This window comes from Aedes aegypti, chromosome 3, assembly GCF_002204515.2.
Source record: "Aedes aegypti strain LVP_AGWG chromosome 3, AaegL5.0 Primary Assembly, whole genome shotgun sequence".
In the NCBI taxonomy this organism is placed as follows: Eukaryota; Metazoa; Arthropoda; class Insecta; order Diptera; family Culicidae; genus Aedes; species Aedes aegypti.
The window spans coordinates 246,531,470-246,556,989 of record NC_035109.1 but is presented as its reverse complement, the minus strand read 5'-3'; the positions used below and the strand labels follow the sequence as shown (position 1 = coordinate 246,556,989).

The 25,520-nt window shown below is 35.0% G+C and overlaps 1 protein-coding gene across 11 annotated transcripts in view; it reads right to left on the bottom strand.

Moving 5' to 3' along the window:
• Positions 1–25,520, bottom strand: part of LOC5565233 (focal adhesion kinase 1) — a 322,375-nt gene that overhangs the window by 34,261 nt on the left and 262,594 nt on the right. For all 11 annotated transcript variants that reach the window (XM_021849317.1, XM_021849314.1, XM_021849315.1 and 8 more), the window contains one exon: positions 1,609–1,916. In XM_021849317.1, coding sequence (XP_021705009.1) covers positions 1,609–1,669 — 61 coding nt within the window. In that variant the 5' untranslated portion in view covers positions 1,670–1,916. The remainder of the gene's footprint in view (positions 1–1,608; positions 1,917–25,520) is intronic.

Here is a 25,520-nt window from a genome sequence, read left to right as displayed (position 1 = left end):
AGATATATCCTTGCAGAAATCCTTGGATTAATATCTTGTCGAATCGCTGAGGAACTCCTGGAGGAATTGCTGAAGGTATTTCTGGAGCTCTATCAGAACCTTTTCAAAATGTCAAAGGAAGCTCACAGTAAATGACTGTAGAAGTTCTCATGAGAACACAAGCTAGAATCAGGCTCTATTCCGGTTGGAACGTTACGCAGAAACAAGAACAAGAATTTAATGTTTAATTTAATTTTTATTGAATAAACGAATGTTCACTAGAGCACCAAAATCAAAGGGATTTAAGCTAATCAGGGAGGGAGTATGTTAGGAGGAGGGGGGGGGGGGGGGTGTTAATATTCTTCCAAAGCCAGGATCATATGGTTTTGTGCTGAATATTTATATGTTTATAGATCCTTCCGAATAAATCTGGAAGAAAACGTTTTTCATTACCAACCACGCATATGGCTATGTTATGTATGTTATCTTGATTGTGCCCAGTATTATGAAAAACTATGGAGTAATGGTATACATTAATTTAACGCAATTCGATTGCCGATTCCCAAAATGTATCATCCAAATGCTTGTCACTGTTTAATCCACATTTGGATCAACATTCCATGCGATAACACTAGAGATTAAATTAACTACAAGCAAAACAGCACCTTTTCAGGGGCACGTATCTTTTTTTTGTGGTAAAGTGCCTCCGATCAATACCCGCATCAATTCGACCGCAAGATAAATGCGCATCAAGTTTCTTCGCGCGCTTCCATTTGAATGCCGCTCTCGGTGCGGGGCGTGTGGAATAATCGGGGTGGAGATCCAACGTGACCGTTTTGGTTATGGGATTGGATTCGGGTTTGGTTTCGGTTTGATGAATGAAATCGATATTATCGCATCGGTTTTGGTTACCTTTGCGGATTATGTTGTACTAGGGTGAGCCAGAAAAAATCAATTCAAATATATATCTAATCAATAAAATCTATACCGTAATCCATGGGCAAATTGATTAGCTATTTAGAACCTTCTGATCTTGTCAAAATCATTTCGGCCAAATCAATATTTCGCTAATCTTTTTCAGTCTACGAAATTGATAGAATAATATTCAACAATTCAAAAAATTTCCCTTTAAAATCCAAAAATGAAAGTTTTACTTTGGGGTGAAATTGATCACCATAAAACAAAATATGTTTGAGATAAAAAAATGCCTTCTCTACTGAATTTGCCTCTTCCATATATGCAATGAACTCCTACAACTAGTATTTACCATTTAATTTTACCATATAATTGCTGAAATCAACCTTGAAATCGGGCAATTTGTAAGCTGGCTCTTGATTTAAACTAAAAACCGAGATTCGCACAGCCGAAGATTGTAAACAAATTTATTGTGTAGTTCTTAAAAACATTTGCGCATTTGCACAAAACCTCAAGATAGAACAATTTTCATAAAAAATACTAACTTTCATAAATTAAACTGGAGGAATATCTAAACGAATTTTTGGAAAGTTAATTTGTTCTACATATCTACTATAAATGCTATACCTATTTCATGCTAGGTTTGATCACTACGATATTCGAACATTGATTTTTTTTTCTAGGACACCCTAATGCACACATTTAAATACTCACTGGTTTGCCTCGAAGGACTAAAGTGTGGCGAGTGGCCACGCGGTATGTTGAGGTCGACCATGTTGGAACCGGTGCTGCTGGTGCTGGAACTGCTTCCTCCGCCGGCGCCTCCTCCTGGAACGGCACTGGTCGAGCTGCGAAGTCGGGAGTTACGCTTGAAGTCCGATGCACCGGCACTGGACGTCCGCCAATGCTGGATGCTGGTTTTGGCAGTGTTGTTGTAGGAATAGCGTGACGGTGACGAGTGTGGGCTACCGTGATGCCCCCGGTATGGGGGCTCACCTAGACCGTTGCCAGAACCATCGTAGCTGGAAAGGGAAAAAACAGCGGGTTAGTGATTGATTGCAGATATCAGCAAAAAGCAATCTATCACGCGAAGAATAACCAATTTGGGCTGAAAAATGATACAAAGTAAGTGTAAATGGATTTCAGTTCCAAACCATTGATTGATCTTTCGTTTTAACGATGAAAAGATAGTTTGTATATGTCTGCATAATAATTGTTTGCAGTTCAAACAGATAAAAAGATGAAAAATTAATATCCATCTTTCGAGGGATTAAACATATTATATAAATACAAATACAAATTAATTATTAAGAGATATAAGATTATACTAAGTATACCTAATGTAGGTCATGTAAAATGACCCTGAGGGGTAATCAATATCAAATGAACAATTTAAATTTTGACAAACAATGTTTACAGATACTATTGGCATTCCACAGAGTTTCCCAACGCTCTCTGCAGGACCTACATGTTTTATTTCTTTTGTTCTAACGCGAAACATGGCACAGCTGCCATAAATCACAATTCATAGCGTGTTACGAACAGTTAACCCATTTAGCGATGTTTACAAATTCGAGCTGTTTGATTTATTCTTGTCACTCTGTTCATGTCTGAAACGCTTTTGTAGACACACGGGTATAGAGAGCATTGGATACGCCAGAATAGTTGAAGATCTGCACGCACCTCGGATTTGCGAAAACCAAAAAATGCTGGTTGATGTTTCCTTCTTTTGTAAACTACATATAAGTTTATGTCATGGGGATAAGTTACTCCAAGCTCTCAAGCATTCAGATATTTAATTCTAATGTAGATACCGCTTTTAATTCACATGACGGACGCTTAAGGTAAAGATGAATCGAAGATTCGATTTCAGTTAAAAACATTATCCATTGGTCACCAACAGCGAGCAATCAAGTTTTCAACTTGATCGTCTGAATGGTCATAGAAAATTAAGGTATGGGTTCGATTCACCTTAATCACTCTTAATAATCTTGAATAAAATGTGAAGCGTTCTTATGATACTTTTTCCGTGCTTCCGTACGTTTTTTCAGTATTCAGATGTTAACAAAAATTCAACTAAGTTGTTAAAATCAATGTCAATGTCCATATATATCAGTTATTTGGACAGTGATTCTCAACTGCACTCTAACTATTAAATTATTAAATTAGGGAGATAACGGTCATAATGAACATGGTGGGTAAAACAGACACTCATTCATACTCCCATAGCATATATTTTTGTCATCAAAATTTAATACATTGTATTAGAACAGTTCTATTGCATATGAACTGTTTGCCAATATGAAAGCTTAATTTCAGCTTTTGTTGTTTGTGAAATTAGGCTTTTTCATTAGTTTTGAATTGGTATATTAGCAGAGTGATGTAAGAATCTTATTTTTGAGCAAAGTTACTGATCATGGAAAGCTCTTTCGCATTAGTATAATTTTTGAATAATATTTGCATATTTCTAGGATATATCTTTCATGCAAACATTGATTTTTCAAATGTTTCTTTACGTGAAATACAGAATCTTGATTCGATGATAATTAGAGTTCCGGCTAATATCACCGATAACCTTTTGGATTTTTGAAGAAATTTCTAAAACAATCTTGGATTAATTTTGAATCATTTCCAATGAATAATCTTAGGTCAAATTACTGAACGAATTTATGTAGGGGTAGCTGAAAACCAAATTTTGATAGTATAGATATAGCTAGGAATAAAAAAAAATATCGAATGTATTTCAGGATTTCTTGTTTTTTTTTATTCAATATTCATTCAACCATATTGGGTAAAAAAAGGAATCCTGAGAATACATTCGATATTTTCTTTATTCCTGTCTGAAATTTCTTTTTTTATTAATGCTGAGAATATTCAAAAAAATGGTTCAAACAACCAACGCCAATTCTTCAACAAACACAATCGACGGGGTTGCACAGCGATTTTTTGCCAGTTTCGTGATTGAAATAGCGTCTAAAAAGTTTGTTCAAAGAAGTTTCTTGATTTGTATAAGCGCTTCTTTTGGCAGCAGCGGCCAGGTTATTAAATCACCTAAAAGTGAGATAAAACATATTATATTTTTACCTGTTTGAGACAGACGGGTGATGTTTTCGGCAAAGTTGTAGCACATATTAATTCAAGACACTTTGTCGAAGACACCAAATATTTATCTCTTTTACTTTACAAGATATGTAACTTTATCTCAAAATGGCCCCTGAAATCAAAATTTGAAAATCACTTTTTTTCTAACATTTGTGCCAAAAGAAACGCTTTTACAAATCAAAAAACTTCTCTGAACAAACTTTTTTACTAAAATCAATGGATAACGAAATCGGCAAAAAACGCTGTGGGTAGGTGTTCTACCGCATCTGTTTCACAAGCAGATGGTCATGGGTTCAATCCCAGGCCTGTCCCTTTCCTCGAACTTTGTAGTTGTATCTTACGCTTGCTTCTATCTACCATTAGCTTTTCATTAGCAAACGCTAGAACCAGAGACGAACAAGAAACTGTTTCTCTACGCTTCCATTCTTCCATCATTTTAGCACGCCTTTCCTTACGCCGGATACATATGCAGTCTGCTAACCAACAGCAAGCCTCTCTGCCATAAAATTACTTTATCCCTATACCTTCGCACATGAACTGACGTAGATGCAGGGGTATATCCGGTCTACTGTGGGCGAGTTTTAAATGTTTCTGACGTGGTAGGCGCAATTGTTGCCTTAAATAGGAGATCACTACTTAGGCAGCGTCCATTAATTACGTAACACTAAAATTTGAAATTTTTGACCCCCTCCCCCCCCTCCGTAACGCTTTTTGTATGAATAATTTTAAATTTTTGTATGAGCCGTAACGCTTGAGCCTACTCCCCCCCTCCCCCTAGAGCGTTACGTAATTTATGGATGCCGCCTTATACACTAAGAGTGTATTTTAATCTCAAGCGTTCATCTGGTTCTTGTGTAAGTGCAGCTGATTGGTCGGTGTTTAGTTAGAATGGACCAATTATTGCTTTCTAATGATTTGAGGAAAACGTTCTACTAGCTTTCCGAAAAACAATTTATTTGCATTATTTTTCGTTATATTGGGACTTCTTCTTCTTCTTTTCTGGCGTTACGTCCCCACTGGGACAGAGCCTGCTTCTCAGCTTAGTGTTATTATGAGCACTTCCACAGTTATTAACTGAGAGCTTTCTATGCCAATGACCATTTTTGCATGCGTATATCGTGTGGCAGGTACGAAGATACTCTATGCCCTGGGAAGTCGAGAAAATTTCCAACCCGAAAAGATCCTCGACCGGTGGGATTCGAACCCACGACCCTCAGCTTGATCATGCTGAATAGCTGCGCGTTTACCGCTACGGCTATCTGGGCCCCTATATTGGGACTTCTATATGATGAAACATCTATATCAAAATTGCATCGGAAAGATTAGAATTGTTAGAGTCCTTGTCTAATCGTTACTAGGCCAAAAAAAACATTTAGTCCGAACACCAATCAATTTGGAAAACCGTTAACGAACTTCATATAATCCATTAGAAAATCAGCTCGTAAATCCTCTAAAACCGTCACACTATTTCTCTATGTGTTTTTTGTCCAAATTTTATCAGAAATTTCTGTTGAATTCTGTCGAAAAATAATAATAATTTCAATAATCCACCAAAAATTATTTGAGAGGATGTACAAGAAATTCTTTTTGTAATTTCTGGAAGTTCTATTTCAGTTTAGGAATATTTACCGTTTTGATTCATATTACGGACAGCTTCAAATTTCGGACACTGTACTTTGTATGGGAAACATATCACACGAAATGTTTCAATTGTTGCTGTTCAAAAGTTCTCACTTTCGATGCTCGTTTTAGTCAACATTTTCCATATATATCTATGGAAGTTTGTAATGTTCAGCTGCCTCAGACGCCTCTTTAGTAGTTTGCCAATCTCAATAAATTATTTGCCTTTTTCATCTATGATTTTCATGAGCTGTCCGGAATACGAATCAAAGTGTCCGGAATATGAAGCAAAAGTAAGTAAGCGTCCGGAATAAAAATCATGAAAAGACTACACATTTCTATTAATTTAAAATAATTCATGTTGCGGAATCAACATCTTCTTCCACCATTCGAAAGTTGATAGTTTTGAAGGTTCGATAACGTGGAGGAATCATACAGAATAATTCATTTATTATGCTTTCTGATGAGTCAAACTTCACTGAGGCCTTAAGTGTCCGTAATATGAATCAAAACGGTATATACAAAACAACAGAAATCCTGAACGATCATTCAAAAATCCTTGGAGAAAAATAAAAAAAAAATGTGAAAGACTTCTAAAATATTACTGTTTAAAGAGTTGAAAAAAAATGTAGAGATATCAGTAAGGGAATGTCTGGTAGGATGAATTGGTAAACAAAAAAGACATTTCTACTGAAAATCCTACATAAATTTATTAAGTTTAGCTTAATAGGTGGGCAAATTGGTCTAATCTTGGGACCGAATACTGGGTGACTCACTCTCAAGAGTGAATCGACTATTTGACTCTTATGATTTTTTCCAGTCGCAAACACTTCACTGTTTTTCAATTTTGAAAGAATCTTAGGGCAGAATCCTAGTGGAATCTTTGAAAAAATAAAATGTTTCTAGCTTTTTCACCGTTAGAGATAGGCGTTTTGTTTTACTGGTACAATAAACAATCCCGGATTATCCGATAGCAATAGTGCCCCTAAGTTTGAAGCTTGTTTAGAGGGGTTTTTATTATGCATTGCTTTCCCCCCGATCTAATCTGAGATTTAGCAGTATTCGATAAACAGGCTCACATGATGTGCTACAAATCATGACTGTTGCAGAGAGCGACACTCTCAATTTTCTCAGGATTTAATCTCCGAGCAAGACCAAGCTGAGGGCCGTGGGCTCGAATCCCACCAGTCGAGGATCTTTTCGAAACGAAAATTTTCTTGACTTCCCTGGGCATATAGAGTATCATCGCACCTGTCACACGATATACAAATGCAAAAATGATTATTTGGTAAAGAAAGCTCTCAGTTAATAACATAGGAAGTGCACTAAGCTTAGAAGCAGGCTTTGTCCCAGTTGGGACGCAAGACCAGAAAGAAGAAGGAGGTTTAAAAACTACGTCCATTTTTTGTGATTTCTAACCCTCTCCTCTTTCCCTCTGGTTTGCATTTTCGAAGTCACACTTTTGTAGACCCATGAGTGAAGTATTCCAGGATAAAGGATGCGTAACATTCCTAAAAGATCATGTACCGTAAAACGGGGTATCTTTCATAATGCGGGTAACTTTGATAGTGCGTTACTCACCACATACTAAACGAAAAAAAGTGTATATCAGTTAAGCAAAACGGATGCAAAACTATAAAATATTAGTATGGCACTTCATGTAAAAGCTGTTTTCTTTTGGGTCGAGAACATTTGAGGCTTTATATACGAATATTAAAAATTTATACCATTTTAGCATTTTCGAAACGCTTACAAACAATCTGTACTACGATCACTATTTGATGTAGTTTTGAATAGTTGGTCACTTATTTTTGACAGCCTAGTTATCATAGAACTTGAATATGGTCACAAATCTCTCAGTTTTCGCTCAGTTGCTTTTCGGCCTTTTTACAAACTGGGACCATTTTTGTAATCTAAGTCAAAAATTTCCATATAACTTTAAACGCCTAGAGGTATGCAACGCCCTAGAGTGATTCCAAGCAACAGCACCAAAATTTGGTAAATTTTTTAATTCATTTTTTTCTATTGAGCTGAAACTTTGCACAGTTTTCCAGTTCCATCTAAATCGTCATTTTCCGATATCAAATCTTCAAGTTGAGTCACGACTAACTTTTCAAAAGGGTGTATGTGAAAATGGTTCAAAAATATTTAAAAAGCTGCACAGCAAAAACGGTTCGTTCGATTGTTAGACAACTAAAGAAACAAAGTTAGACAACTAAATAAAGATTCCAAAAAAAAAATACACACAGTAAAAAAATTTTTTTTTGCATTAAAAAACATAATTTTTGACACAAAAACTCAAATATCTCAAAACCCTATCGGAATACCAGAAAAAATAGTAATAGTAGAAAAAAAAAAATTTTCGGTGTAAATTATTACGGGAACCGCAGTTTGTTGCTGATTTTATTGTTAAGTGCCTTGCGTGAATTAAACAAGTCGTTTTCATGTATTCATTAGTATTATGTATATTTTATGTATAAATATTATGTATATGTATAAATATTATATGTATATGTATATATGTATAAATTAAAATAAATTAACAGATTACACGAAAATATTTTTTTTTTTTACCAGGATATTTTTTTTTAGAGTATGATCGATGAGTTTCTAAATGTTATATATAAACTTTAAAAGTTTTGGATTTGGGTATGCGTTATGAGATCATGAAAACATTTTATTAATACTTATTTATTTATTTATTGTTATTCAATTTTTTTACAATATCGAACACTTTTGCATCATTATCAGTACAGTTCGAGTATAGTTTTGCTTTAATTTTATTTTCTGACAATGGAATGAAACAGTGAAATTTTTGGGTTCCTTGGATCGTTTTCGCGTTATTATATTGCTCGCTGAGCTCTGATGCCGTTAATTCGTACTCTTCAGTAGTAGTAAAACAAAATGATAATTTTGTTAAATCTTCTTCTTTTCTGCGATTCGCCCAATCAAATACAGGGTGTCTACTACCTGGAAAAACCTGGAAAACCTGGAATTATCAGGGAATTTTATTCAACCTGGAAAAACCTGGAATTCTCAGGGAATTTCGGCTCCACTCAGGGAAATTATTTTGAAACAGTAATAGATGGTATAAAATGTCGTTTTTGTGACAAAAAATGTCCTCAATTTAAAAAATTTTCGGCTGCGCCGCTATAAAAACGCTAGTTGACATGTTCAGTCTTTTCAACGATTTTTAATTAATCAGCGTAAAACATATTTAGACAAGGACACTTAAGATTAGCAAATTGGTAAAGGCAAGTACAGCTCCAATTAGGTGTCGTTCATAAGCAGTTGATAAGTTGAAAAAAAATCAAAAAAAAATTACAAAAATGTTTTTTTGTCTTTTATACCAAAATAATAAACTTTGTAAGGAAAGATCAAAAATTACAATATACACGAAAAATATTACATTTCTCAAGTAAGCAAATTTTCTTTTAGAGTCTAGATTACTGTGTAAGTCTCTATTTTTGGTTATGGTCTCTAAAGTCTATTTTAATAAAAAATATCTCTAAAATCCCTTTTTAATCTGCTTGCAGTGAATTCTGATGCAAAATTATATTATAACTATTAGGCTTTTAGGCGACTAATCCACAAGTTCTTGATTCTCGCGAGAAATGCTTCAGTCATTCTAATAATTTTTCCAGTGATTTCTTCTTGAGTACTTTCCGAACTGTCTCCCCAGATACTACCAGCGATTTCAATGGATGCTTAGAGGCATTTCTTCAGAATTTGGTCCAAAAATTCTAGAGCGTTAGAGTGCTTCCTCAAAAGTTTATTCCAGAGTTTTTGGAAAAAAAATATTCCGACATTTTCCTACAAAATCCTAAAATAATTCCTAAGCCGTTTTTTTCATTTATTCCAGGCATTTTCATAAGGATTTTTTCAAATATTCATCTACTATTACTCTCAGGAATTGCTCCAAAAATCCTTCAGACATTATTCGATGATATCTAATATAAACTTCTCGAAGAATTCCTCGATAAATTTGACATAGGATTAAGTTGCTCCAGAAACTTATCTTGGAATGTCTCCAGCATATCATCAAAATATTTTTGCTGCGGTTCAAACACTTCTCTAATAATTTTTCAAATAAAATATCCATGGATTATTCAAAACTTTAGTCAAAATTCAGGGATTCGGTCCGATTTGCTTCAAAACGTCTTGTAGGACATTATTTGAAGATTCTAATTTATGTTTTAAATGTTTTAGGATGAATTTTATCAATAAATTAGGAGGTTTTCCAGACACGCTCGTAAGAATTCTTCAAGGAGTACTTAGAACTCACATAAGCTTCATCTGAGGTTACTCTAGAATTTTCTTTTGAAATCCATCGCAGATTTTTTTAATTTTTTCTCCAAAACATCTAAAAAAATTTTTTTATGTTTCGCTGGATGAAAAAATATTTAAAGACTTCTTTAAGGAATGTTTAAAAAAAAAAGGAATTTTGCATTCTTGAAGATGCTCTAACCGGGAATGCTGGAGGAATTCCTAGGGAAATCAATGGAATATTCTTTTGGATGGATGATTCCTGATGTGATTATCCTTGGAATAAATCCAGATTGAATTATTGAAGATATATAAAACAAGATTCATGGAACAATTACTTAGAAAGTTCGTGACAAATCTCAAAACAAACTCATGAAGAGATCTGCGGAGTAATATGTGAAAGAAATCTATACTAAATCGAGCTGTTATACTTGTCGTAATGTCATAAGAAATTCCAAACAGGGCCTTAGGTCTATAAAGCTTTTATTTGTAACACGGTCATACTACTAACCCTGATTTCCCCAAAGAAGAAAAAATACCGAAACGCTCTCCAGAAATCCTGAATTCCATTTTAAGGGAAATAATATTTTTTCCTTTAAATCGAATAGACTATTTTTTTATGACTGATGATTTAAGGCACTTTCACATCATTTGTAAACATTCTTGATTTTCGTGGCAGTTAAGGTGGAAATGAATCAAAGCCAAACTTCAAATTTTCAAGGGCACGAATCTGGAGAACCAAACACCCGTTTGAGCTGAAAACTTAATCGATTGGTCACTACCAGCTAGTGACCAATCGATTATGTTTTCAGCTTAAACCAGGGCTGCCCAACGTACGGCCCGCGGGCCGCATCCGGCCCGCGACGTCATTTTGTGCGGTTTTGAGCTTGAAGACGATTCTCATATCTGGTCCGCAGACTGATCTGTTACTTGAAGTTAGAACATACCAAGCATCATTGTTTAAAGTTTCGATTGAATTTCACGCTAATATTTCAACTAATATGATGACTCAATTAGTATTTAAATCTTCTAAATTTACTTGATATTATATTTTGCTAATACTCAGTAAATCAAATTGTCACCGAAACAAACGCAAACAAAGCAATAAACCTAGCGCTATCGCAATTTTTTGTCCCAACTTTTGCGGATTTCTTGACGGACACATGGAACAACTGATGCACCTTTTTCAACTCGTGATTAATTAGTTGTTGTTAATACTATAACATATGGTAGGACTCTTCTTTGAAGTTAATAAGCGTTGAAATTATTCTACGTATAAATGCGAAAAGGAAAAAAATGACCAAAATTATTTTGGAAAAAATGAGATAATTGTTTTTGAGCATCCTTGTAAGGATTCAGTAAGAATTTCACTTAGTATTATATAAAGATCTTGCAAAGGAGTTGTGTATCAAGATTGTTTGAGGTTCATAATGAGATATCATACTCTCTAATAATTACAATAATTTTATTGAAATTTATACAACACTTTATCACGACTTTCTTTGATATTTGATAGGCGAGACTGAACTTCAATCGATCTTAAATGAAATATGATGGGAATAAGCTAAATTAGTCGAACAGAATATCGACGCAAAGAATTAATTCTTACAAAATCCTGTACATTGAGTTACAAAAAACTCTCACTAAATTATCAGCAGAATTTTTCAAAAGCTTCTAAACCAAGTTTTTCCACTAAATCCTGTGTGGATCGAATTCTTAACAGGATTTATATACAATCCTGGACAAATATTTCGCAGGATCCATAACAGGATTATAGAATGGAGATTCTGTGTTAAATTGTTAAAAAATGAATTCCTTCATAACCCTAGGCAAAATTGTTAAATAATGGTTGGCGGAATTGTTACAACATTCTGAGTAGGATTCTTATACAGTCGATGCTCGTTATAGCGGCATCGCAAGGGATCGCCGTTGATGAGATGTCGTTATAAATGACGTCGTCATAAAGAAGTTAGATGTCGTTATAGAGCATGGAGGAATAAAATGATCAGAATTTTACTAAAATAATAAAAAAGGCACAAAAATGGCGTTATACTGAGTGACTACCAAATACATCTCGAATGTCATAATAGAGAACGGTGGAAACATAGAAATGTCGCTACAAATGATAAAATTACAATGGAAATTTGAAGATATTATTGGAAATGTCGCTATAAAGAGATTTGTCACAAAAACAGTTGTCGTTATAACGAGTTTTTACTGTAACGTCTTTAACACGATTCTAATATAAAATTGAGTTCAGGATTTTCAGTGCTTCTTGACCTAAATACTAACATAATCTTAAAACACAACTCCTTCGCAAGATCTTGATAGAATACTAAAAATTCTTACTGAATCCTTATAGTAGGATGCTCAAAAACAGTTATTTCAAATTTATTTTCCAAAATAATTATGATTAAAAATGGATTTTTTTTGGCCCGCCGTACAATATTATTGCTGGAATGTGGCCCGCGGCTCGAAAAGGTTGGGCAGGCCTGGCTTAAACGGATGTTAGGTTCTCCAGATTCGTGCTCTTGAAAATTTGAGGTTTGGCTTCGATTCATCTTCACCTTAAATAAAAATCGCCTTTTTCCTGTATATACTAAAAACAAAACCGATAATTGCTTTTTTTTAAGCGAAAAATACTTTGAAATTTATTGTTCAATAAATTTATTTTCAAGGATACTTTTCATTTAAAAAAAGTTTTTTGCCAACTAAAATTGACTATTTGGGTATTTTGAGGGATTTGCTCATCCTGGAATTATTTTTTAAAACCTGGAAATCTCAGGGAATTTCATTTCTGTAAATGATTAGACACCCTGAAATAGTTCTTTTGCAGTTTTAATTGGATGCTCACGTTCTTTGGCTAAACTTGCTCTTGTGGCCATGCGCTTTATGGTTCCTCCAATAGCATCACAAGGACCTTTGCCATGTGACGTAGCAAAGAAATGCCATTCTGCATCAATTCCGTAATTTGATTTAAATTGACATAGGCTCGAAAAATTCTTACGGTTTTTGTACTGCGATGCTGCTCCATCAGACATGAAATATATCTTTCTGATTTCTTTATCCTTATCAACGCGTAAAAAGTTAATCATTTTGGCAATGAACAAATTTACAGATACTGAGTCGTGTCTTAAATCTTCGGAAATTACAATAAAACTAAAATGTTCCATTTTGCGTACTTCCATTGAAATAAATAACGAATAGATGAATTGTAGCTTGTTGTACGTTCCAGTGATGGGACTGCACTTCATCTTGCAATACAAAGCTATAGTTTTCAGAAAAATCACACATGACTAAAAATTCACCATCTTGTAATGTATTTTTCGTATTTTTTAAAAAGCGGGATTGCTCTGTTTTAATAAAGTCGTGAGGAATTAAACTTTCTAATTTCAAGCAAAAAAATGACACAAACTCATCTACAGGTTTTACAATAGTTTCTAGGTCACACCTATCCGTGGTCACCCATTGCTCAAATGATAACTGATCAACATAATTTTCTTCAAACTCAGCGAATAAAGTATTTTCCAATGATGAAGAATCTGGACAATCCGAACAAGATCGTAGATAGCAATTTGATGTTGTATTTTCACACAAAAGACTACCAGTTAACATTTTAAGATCCTTTAATAAATTGATTCTTTTCAAACTATGTAAGATTAGGTTAATATTTTCGTGTGTTGTGCACACACAAACATTATGTGTTCCTGAATTGGATAGAAGCTTGCATTGCCTTGGACGAAGGCTTGCAAATGAGGAAAAACCTACCTTAATATTTTCGTTAATTTCCTTGAAGCGTGTATACGCTCTTTCAAAGTAGTCATCATTAACCGTTTTTGGATTGCTTGACGCTTTCCATCTTTTTTTACAGATACATAATCTTTTTGGCCAGGCATAGCTCTACTTACTTCATCGTCTTCAAAATATTGAATTATTTTTTCTTTTGTCTCATCTGTTAATGAAGTACTCGACCTAGCATTTTTGGTTGCAAGACAGTTATTTTTGGTTTTGAACTCATCAATGGCGTCTTGAATAGACCACGAGCTTGACAGCATCGACAAAATCAATAATTTTTCTTTCCTTGTCGTGGCAAGATTCGAGAACCTTTCCTTCATATTCATAATTACCTCATCGTAGTCTGTATTTTCCACATCCTCAGGTCCTAATTTGAAGAGGTTTCTTCGTACAGCTTCGTTGATTTCACGGTATTTTTTCTCGGGATAATTGACGTAACCCATCTTCGTCCATTTAATCGGAGTCACTTTTATTCCAGCTATCCCTTCGTTGAAGCGTTCGATGTTGACCTTCTGGATGTACTCATCTTCTGATTTATTTGTTGAAACAGATGTCGCTGATGGTACCGTGGCAAGACTATCTGCACTTGGTACTTCTGGTAACTCCTCAGTTGTTGTCGGTGCATCTAGTAATTCCTCAGTTGTTGTTGTTTTCGAACTTCCTGCAACCTGATCCACCGATGATGTACAGATTGCCCGTTTGTCAACGTTTAAACGGCAGGACGTACAAATGCGTAAATTTGTATTCAATGTAGACATTGGAGCATAACCAGCTGCTTTCAGTTTATCTATGGTGCTTTCGGTGAGATTTCGTAGCTCTTTCGAACACTTTTTTTTTCAGCAAACGGCCTGCAACAGTTGAGAAAGCGACTACTCATGTTGCTCGTTAGATTTTAATAAACAAAATCACTTTTAAGTTTTTACTGACTAGTTTGGTGTCGTTTGCTTGACTGAAGAAAAATTTTACAATTAAATCTTTTATAACCATAGTGGTAGTATATTTTTAGCTTTTTCGTGAGTATGTTCATGGTATGTACCTATCATGTTTTTGATGTTGTTGAAGTTACTCGCTTTCTCCCAAATATGATTAACAAAGTCTATTCTCTACCAAGGCGGGTCTATACCCAGGTGTAATCAGATTTTAACTTTGTGGAGAAAACCAGCGCCGAGAAAACCGACCTGCTTTACGTATACTAGATCACCTGGGTATAGACCCGCCTTGTTCTCTACGAGGTAAACTTTTTGCAGGTAAACTAGTCGTATACCTGTATAGCAAAACTTTTTTTGTAGCTTTTGTCTTCAATATTAGATTTCTTATAGGTTTCTTTTATCAAAAGGTTTCAACACTATTGAGAGAATTTTTCTTCAGTTACGTACAATAAAAAATATGACACTATCAAGACTTTAGATCACAACACTGGATCGCGTCTAACTTTCTAATAGATGCTATAATAGTTATGAATAATTAAATAAAATATCATGAAAACAACTTGTTAACCTCATGTGGTACCCTTAACAAAAAATTCAGCAACAAACTGCGGTCCTAAAAAAAATTAACAATGAAAAAAAAAAAATTGTGTCAAATTTGTGAAATATTTGAAATGTCATAACTTTTTTGTTTATTGGCTTACCATCACCAAATTTTTATGGTAGATAGCTAATATAATGGACCGTTTTCCCTCAAAAAATTACGTTGGTATTCTGATAGGGTTTTGAGATATTTGAGTTTTTGTGACAAAAATGATGTTTTTTAATGCATTTTTTACTGTGTGTATTTTTTTTTGGAATTTTTATTTAGTTGTCTAACTTTGTTTCTTTAGTTGTCTAACAATCGAACGAACCGTTTTTGCTGTGCAGCTTTTTGAATATTTTTGAACCATTTTCACATACACCCTTTTGAAAAGTTAGTCGTGACTCAACTTGAAGATTTAATATCGGAAAATGACGATTTAGATGGAACTGAAAAACTGTGCAAAGTTTCAGATATTTTTGAAATGGTCGATCAGAATCGACTTGCATGCCTTCGTGGAATCCCTCCCTACAAATGTTACGCAATTCATTCAATTTTGTTCGATTTATACTCCATTATCAAAGTTACCCCAAAGGGATGGTACACAAATTATGTCACGCAAAATATCCACCTTTTTTACCCCCTCTCCCCCTTTATCAGGTTTTTTGTATGAGTCCCCTGAAATTTTTGTAAGGCTTGTCACGCTTGGCTTGACCCCCCCCCTCGGAGCGTGACTTGTTTTTAAAAATATAAACTATAATTCATTAAAACAGCATGCATAAATATTCAAATTTTCTTCGAAAAAACTATCAAAGTAACCCCGTTTTACGGTACAGACTTTTGTTATTCATAACATTCCTATAAAATCATGTACGATATCTTGGAAGAATCCTTGGAAAAATTCTCTGAGGCATTCTGGAAACATGTCAGAAATCATCTCTAGAGAACCAGACAAAGGATAACATCGATGTTCGAATATTGTTAAGAGTTCGGAAAATAATGTATGAAAGAAATAATGGAGGGATTGCTAGAGTAACTTTATGAGGAGTTTTGGGTGAATTCTCATTTCGGACATAATGTTTGAAAATAGTATAAAAATCTATTGAATAATCTTCATCATAATAAATGATCCATAATGATAATTTTATGCAATTCTGCATATCAATTTTACAAATATTGTATAATATTGTAGTTGTAGCCAAATCTAAAGTTTTCTGTTTTCAACAGCTTCCCACCTTTTATTTATTTTCTTCTTCTCTTATTTTTAGCGTTACGTTCCATCTGGAACAAATTCTGCTTCTCAGCTTGTTCTTATGAACACCTCCACAGTTAAAAACTTTCATTCTCAACTGCTCATTTTGCATTTGAAGAGTAACGAATCATCAATCCTAAAAAATGAATGAATGAAAGATTGTTACTGAGCCCCGCAATAGCACATTTGAGTACAACTAAAACGCCTGCTATCCGCCTAGTAGCGTTGTGTACGCGTGCCTGTATTGTACAATCTTGTTTACAAGCATTATAATCACCATGTTTTTTCGATTCCACAGCATCTTTAAACCATACGAATGGCTAATAGTCAATCTGTATAGGACCAGAAGACACGGTATGCTATTCTGTGTGACGCACCGAGCATGATTTCCATATGACCCCGATTTATAACACCTCCGGCTGCGATCGGGACCGTACAATTTATTGTAATCACGTGTTGCAGTCTGCGACGCGTTGAGTTTGAATATTTCTGAATGGATTTTTCATCTTGATTGTGATGCTTGAGATTGAGACTTTTCCAGAAATGTTTGAATCACTTTCGGAACTGATATATGCAATTGCTCAATTCCACAGTTGTAATAAGTGAATCAACAAACCAGGTTGGAGATGTCCAACCACACACTCTGCAAATAAATGGACTGGATATATTGAAGTCAAACAAGAGGCCAAATCGTGGGTTGCAAAAACAGGTTGAATCGTACAAATTATGCGTGCTAGCAGTTCTGAGCACTTGCTTATGATGCAGAGCAATAATAGCATTAGGTAAATAGTGTACGCGACGAAGTATTAGATTCCCTGCCCACTTACCATTAATCACGATCAGCACTGGATTTGCTACTCAAATAAACCGTGCTGTGTTCCACTTTGTATCCCACTTCAAATAAACGCCCAGTTGGAAAATATTGAAAATCGTTACATATTTCATCAGATTTCAACACTGGTGCAAATCCAAATAGCTAGCAATTTCATGAGTTACACATGATCGGGCTTTAATCGTTCAGTGCTAAGCTAGTGGCAAAAAAGTGCTCGATGTGCAGATAACTTTACGCCACATTATGACTTCCTGAGTCAGGGGTGACATACTGTTCACATACATGCAACGGCAAAACCTAAATGCCTTCGATATCCAGGACAGTCGATCGTCGGTAACCGTCGAAATAAGAGACACCTGCCGTTAAATAAATGTCCGCCTAACGTGGGCCAACCCGCATGGAGAAACAAATGAACACAGAATTCGAACGGGTACCCGAGCAGGAACGCATAACTGGCACTGTTTAGAGCATACCTTTTTTGATATTATACCATAATTAGGTATTTTTCAGTAATCCAGTTATTGGTAACACCACGACTTGGACTTATTGAGCTATTAACATATGGTTCAATACAATCAAAATCACATCATTTGTTATTCAGATATTACAATAACTGATCCAATTATCAGCTTGCTGTTTGTAGAATATGCATGAGATATCATTTTTGGTTATTTTACCTCTTATGAAGGGCTCTTGCATACCTTATTCAGATAGTAGGTATTGTAAATTATCAGGTATGAAATATATCAATTTGATATTCAGCAGCATTTTTCTCCTGCTCGGGTACCACTGCCCGGCATTAGCCATATGAGACAGGTATTTGCGATCGTCATCGCAAATTTATTGCTCTTTCGTTTCAGATTGCTACCATTCCAGCCGTGCTACACCGTGAATTCAACGAAGTTGCTGGAGTTTAGCCATTTAGACAAATTGACTGTCATGAAAGTGCACCGGATTCGTTGGCTCATTTAGCAAACACTGATACTTTGACACACGAGCTTATCGTTGCAATTAATCTGCTTGGTGTAGCGCTTGGTACAACCTGTCGACATGGTTTACGATGGTTTTAAATCCATCTCTGTTTTTAAAGCTGGTAGTTTCCGTTTCCTTCAAAGCTTGGAGAAGTAGGTGAAGTTGCAACATAGCTACTGAGTGATTTGATTGATTTTTCACTTTATATGTAGTTAAGGATTGTATCCAAAAAAAAGTAGCAACATTCTATTGATACTTGTTCTCCAAGCTTGTAGCATGTTTTTGTACCGAAATTTCTGGCAGACCTTCAATATTATATATTACTCAAGATAGGACACCAAGTTTTTTTTTATGATTTTTAATATTAAAAGTATTTTTAAATTGGGGACGGACCTGCTGTAGTGGTTAAAACACACGCCTCTCACGCCGAGGACCTGGGATCGAATCCCATCCCCGAGAGAGTCACTGACAAAAAAGAAGAAGATGGAAAATTGCCCTATCTTGATATGACAGTAATTAGAAACCAAGATCAAACCCTCCAAACTCAATGGTTCACAAAATCAATTGCATCAGGAAGGATGCTAAACTGGCACTCCTTCCACTTAACAAAATACAAGGTCAACGTAGCTAAGAACTTCATCCACCGAGTCTGCGCTCTGTCCACTGCATTAAGCATCGCTGCAAAGAAGGAAATCATTCAAAAGCACCTAGCAAACAACAACTACCCCAGGACATTAATAAACAGATTATTCCACCGCTACATCACTCAAGCCAACAACCAGCAGACAAGGATAGAATCAGCCACCATCACTGAAATACCAATCGCATCAATTCACCCAATGACGAATATGGTTTCCAATCCAACAACAACAATTTCCAATTCATTTCCTGAAAGACAAAACTTCAACCATCCAGGAACACCACCATCTATCCAGACGCCAGATAATTCTCCACCAACTTCTCTGCTATCAACTGATCAAACGACAACATCCCAAGAAAATCCACAACAAATTTCCCTCCCAAACACTTCAGTTCCTTCAGATCCAGACATCAGACCTCAACACAACCCAGCAATAGATGAAAATCCAGCAACAACAAACAATCAGGAAAATCGTATGTACAGATCCATCCCATATGTAGCAGGCCTCTCAGAACGTATCGTCCGTATCCTCAGTAATGATTACAATAATATTGTTATAGCATGCAAACAAATCAAAACCATCAACAAATTCCACACACTAGTAAAAGACCCCGTAAACAAACTAGACAGAAGCAAAATAGTGTACAAAATACCTTGCAACAACTGTCAACATTGTTACATAGGTATGACACAAAATAGACTGCAAACAAGATTGTATGGACACAAAACACACCTCAATAAGCTAAACAGGTTGACAGATTTAGGATACACCAAGACAGATATGGAAATAATAACACTAAAAGAAAAAACAGCACTCATCCAACACTGCATAGATCTAGACCATCGTTTTGATCTGAATCGTACAACAGTGTTGGATAGTAGTAGAAATACAAATACATTAACATTCCTAGAAATGTGTCACATAGTGAACACACCAAATACAGTTAATCACCGAACAGACATAGAAGGGTTAAACACAACGTACGCAGCCATTCTAAAATTTATGGGTGAAATGTTTCAAACCTGAAACTAATCAATCAACCCACCATCTTTGAACCAACCGTTACCGCCTTCACAAGTGCAGTGCAAAGTAGTGGCAATATTAAGTGAAACTTTGAAAAAACACAAGCTACAGTTCACTTAACAGAATAATGTAGGTTAAAAATTAAGCCAATCCCAAATGAAAAATAATGTTAAAATACGTTTTCACAGCCGATGTATTTCCCCAAACTTGACACCGACAGTTTTATGTTACACCTTACGAAATACTACTAAACAGAATGTAAGTCACTTAAAATCTATGTAATCCTACCACTAATCAAGCCCAATTACAGTCTCCCCTGAAGAAGACTCGGATTAGAGTCGAAACGTCGGGAAAAATCTAAAACAGTCGTTTTGATTACCCAAGACTGCAGCGCCGAAACTAGTAGCTCCAATTCTCCCACATCAGTCGAAATCTCCTCGCTTAAACTGACAAAAAAGTTATAGTGACGACTTCCTTCGGAAGGGAAACTCCCTCCGTTTTCAATTTGCAAAAAACATAATTTTTGAAACATTTTTGGACAAATCAACGATTAATTCCAGACAAAATTCAATCGGAGAAAAAATGGAAAAATCTAAATTATGTAAGTTGGAAATTATGTTCACTTTATAAACCACAAAAAAAAGATTGCATGATTTCAATAGAAATAGTTTGCGAAATATGATCCACCTTTAAAGATATACTATAAACAACTACTGTCGACTCTCCACATCGTGATATCAAAGGAACCATTGAGAAAGAGAGAGATCAAGATTAAGAACATATTTCTAATGAATACTACATTGAAAACCACTCCGTTGTTTGGAAAATAGAGAAAATAATAAACAAGCGAACATCATTTCACATTCCTAATTTGTTTGGAATCGTAAAAATCTGGTCTAGTAACCTTCGAGATGAGTGATATCGACATATGAAGAGAAAGTTTGGAACAGGAAATCAACAGGAACGCATCGAGATAAGGAGGATATCGAGATATGTAGAGGGAAATTGTATACAGTGTGAAGTGGCCGAATCAATCATCGACATAGCGAGAGATATCGAGATGTCGAACATCGAGACGTGGAGAGACGACTGTAAAACAGTTTTAAGTTTCCTTTTCTAATCTCAATGCATAAGAAATATGATAAGACTCATATTTCTTATGCATATATTTTTCTAGTTTGGATGTCGTTATTGGCATAAAAGTGGATTTATGGAGTAGCTAAAAATGGAGTATGTTAAAAATACCACATGCTTTCATTTTTGTTATTGATCTAACCTGCCCATAACTGCATAATTGTCACATCCCACATGTTCGGCAATTTCGAGTTAATACCTTAGAAAGTCACTAAATCATTAACACAAGTTGTTTTGTCACAATGCTAATTGTAACCGTATAACTGTCACATTGAGCTTATACTTGAGGCTCATAATGTAGTAGCAATCATCAGATCTATCAGATTTAATTTCTGGCTATTAATCCAATATCCGATATGAGAGATCTGGTAGCAAGCCATGCGTGCGAGCTGACGTATTTTGAATTTTCTGTCGCGTTTTTTCGCTTCGCGGTAATTTTAATTTCAGTTGGCACTAAATACTTTATAATTGAATTTGAATAGTTGAATATTGAAGTGTAATAATGCAAATTGTTGTTACTGTGAATATTTTTCGAACGCAGTCATTTTGTGATCCCGAGTTAAGTCGGAGGAAGTAGCTTTGGCTTGAGCATTGGCCAACAAAGAGTTTAAATAAGTGTCAGTTTTGGCATCCGGAGCCATTCATAGCAGACGGAACAATGCACCAATAGCCCAAGGCTCCTAGAAAAGAAAAATGCTGTCTTCACTGACCACCGAAAAGCTTCCGTCGATTGCTTCAAGCACAACATGTAATCATTGGCGGTAACAGCGGGATCCAAAATCCAGGAATACTGAAACTTCAAAAGTTGGTACACTACTGAAATCCAGTGCGATCGTTTCAGTACTCAATATTATAATTTTCAATCTAAATTTATATTCTATGATTTTTGAAATCCTGTTTATTATTTTTTCCAAATGTTTTTAAATTGATGGAAAACATTATGCGGTCCCTGTATAATAGGAGAGGGGCAACATAAGTTTTCATCTCCTTTCAAAGAGCAAGCAATGGCGCTTAAACCAAGGCTCTAGAGCCAGGACATTGGAAAGAAATGTGCCTGTCCCATCCCAGGAGAACAACAATGGAGTGTGCAATAACTTTCTTAGCATCGCCACTTCCAACGATTTTACCTATTACCCTGAATTGAAACCGTTGGTACGGTTGTCCCCGTTTCTTCTTTCATTGAACATTTTGTGTCTATCAGTTTATTCTTACGTGAATAACCTAATCGTCATGATTTATTTAATTATCTTCAACCCCAAAGTCTGCACAGTGGGCCTGGCCATTTTAATATTTGTATCATATCGCTGATATTCTGCAAATATTAATGCTGACAAGAAAATACCTTACAATTTATCTAGAGATTGCTTTGAGGATACTTCAAAAGTTTTTTTAGACATTTCCACTCATGGTATTTTTTCTAGCATTCTACCACACATCAGGATTCGCTTGTTTGTTCAGGATTTTCCTAGATATAAATTTGAAATTATTTCAGAGAACTTCTTCAAAGATTTGTTTGGAATTCGTGCAATAATTTAACCATCTAATACCCAGCCCCACCTTGAAACGGGATAACCTTTGGGATTTTAGGTACTTTTCCCAAATCAAAATTATTTTATTTTCAGTTTGTAATCAGATCCATAACATGCATATTAGAGGTTTATAACGACTTTCAAAACATGTTTGTGTTTTTAAATTATATAGAAAATGTGTAATCTTAAATCAGGGTTACTTAATGTTACTTACATTGATATTTCAGGTAACTAGACTGTATTTAATATCTATATTTTCGATCAATGTTATGTTATACAAAACAAATAAAGTGATGAATGAAATTATTTTGAAACTTCATGTCAGATGGATTCCACGATTTCTACATGATCAACTCTTTAACAATTTATCATTAGCTATTATTACCAATACCAAAAGAGTCTAGAATCGGTCTAGAATCGCTTATCGCAGAGCGTTTTTACGATTTCGGTTCAATTTTGTGTCGGATATCGGATCTATAATATTTAAATACATCGTTCAAACGCATAGACGTATGCAACGCTCTATTTATATTTTTAAACACTTGCACAAATAAGTTTTTTCTGTAAAATAAATCAAGATACTCAAATTCCACACAGACTTTCCCCAATCATGTTCAAGCATAAAAGTTGTCTACTAGTGTTCCGGTTGTTGATTACTAGGTGTTTTCGCATCCATAAAAACTTACCGTAAAACGAGGGAACTTTGATAGTTTTTTAAAAGAAAATCTGAATATTTTCGCATTCTGATTTCAGGATTTTTATTTTATATTTTCAAAACAAGTATTGGTATCGTAGTTAACGATTGAACTTGAAAGAATGCATGGGTAACTTTGATCATGGTTAGATAAACACATCGAAATCCACAACAAAACTACTGTTTGACATCATTGCAGTTCGAACTGGATTGGTGAATATTAATATAGAAAGCAATTAGATTTTAGATTAAGATTAAAAAAACGGGTCGTTTCAAACTATCGAGGAATTGCATCTCAGAGTGCAGCTTTGAAACTGTTTGAAAAGCTTATCCTGGAGTAGGGGAAAAGCACTAATTTTCGACCTACAAGAATTCTGTGCCAATTTTCGGATTTCCATACGAAGTAGACCAAAATCTATGAACTGGTCGAAAATTGGTGCTTTTCCCCTACATGATGTATAATTGTTCAGCTTGAATTTCCGAGGATTAATATGGATATACCTCGAAGAAATCAACGCTGACCAGCCTGGTTTTTTACACCAATTCAACGCTATTTACACCGATTTATCAGCGGCCTTGGATAAAACAAATCATTGGATCATAGTTGCATCATATTAAGAAATATTTTATGCAAATGTTGTCTCTCTCTCCACGTGATAGATTCTAAGAATTTGTATTATATTTTTTTGTTATATATGTATTGTTAAGCTGATTGTATCATTGGGGATGTAATTCTGTTGATGCAAAAAGATGAAAAGGTTTTGCACCCGCTTGAGAGAGAGCAATATTAAAAAAGAGCTCAACTCAAACAGACTTTTTCCTGCTCACAATAAAATAAAATATTAACTTTGATAGTACGCATCTATATAAGTTGAATATTTTATAAAATTTTTGTAATATATGATTTAGTTCTTTAGTAGAATAACTGCAAGTAATTAATTAAAAAGTAGAAAATTGTTATATTCTATACATAAAATTGATACATCCTATAATAAAACACCAGAACCATTCTGCGGTGTATCCAAATGTTTAAAACAAATGGAATTGAAATAATGGGAGGATCAAATGATACAGTCAAACTGGATTGCAACAGAAACCTTAAGGCAAACAAAACTGTTCATTACTCCAAATAAAAACGTTACGAAAAAACTTTTAGGTTTAATCAAAAAATCTTTGAGCATACTTATTGGACTTCTCACAAGACACTGTCCGACAAGATATCATTTGAATAAAATCAATCGATGTCAAACTGGTGCCTGTCGGTTTTGCGACTGTGAAATAGAGACCTCACAACATTTGCTCTGTGACTGCCCAGCGTTATATGTACGTAGAAGACAATATTTCAATAAGGGCATTTTTAACCCTTTTGAAATTTGGTTATAAAATCCCAATCTGGTTATTGGTTTCATTTTAAGAATCATACCGGATTGGAGTACTTCGCATCATCAGTCAACGGCATTTACCCCAAATGGTAATTTGTCGTCCTGAAAGAATGCAAATTAAACAGGGGTGTACCACAATAGATCAAATTCATGGTCGCAGTGGTTTAAATCCCAACACAAAAAAAAAATAATAATAAAACTCTCATCAATTGCTAGCACGTGTGAAACATTATTACCTCACAGCAAATGAATAATCATAGCAAAACTGCAGGCTTACTATCGATGTGAAATGGGAATTTCCCACGTTGGGGCCTTCCTAGCTCAGCTGCTTTTTCTCGAAAAAAGCAAGTGATAACACTAGGGTGATCAAAAAATCGTTTAAGTTCCATTCCGATACAATTTGAATCATAGTCACGTTCAACATTTAAAAATTATAGCTTATTTGGTAGAAAATTTATGCTGAAATCTTCTAATATTAACACTTCAGTCGTCGCGCTGTTGTATTTTGTACAACAGTGTGGAAAAAACCTCGCTGTTCGTTCACAACTGCAGCGTGCTGGTTCTGACGGTAGCAAACCGCACGAAGACTGGAAGGTTAACTATTAAAAAATCATGAACAGAAATGAAAAACATAGTTTTTACATAGCTATTTCTATAACAACTTTAAAGGAATTTTGTTGTTTCAGTAGTTAGGCAAATTGGCTCAAATTTCGAAGGGACTCTCAGAAACATTTTTCGAACCACCCTCATATGATATCCAACATCAACGTACCTATAATAGTGTCGCCAAAAAACTCCCTCGTAGTCATTGGTGCGACGTTTACGAACGTTTGTTTTCCTACGGCTCCTAATACCAACACATTTCCCGATTGGCG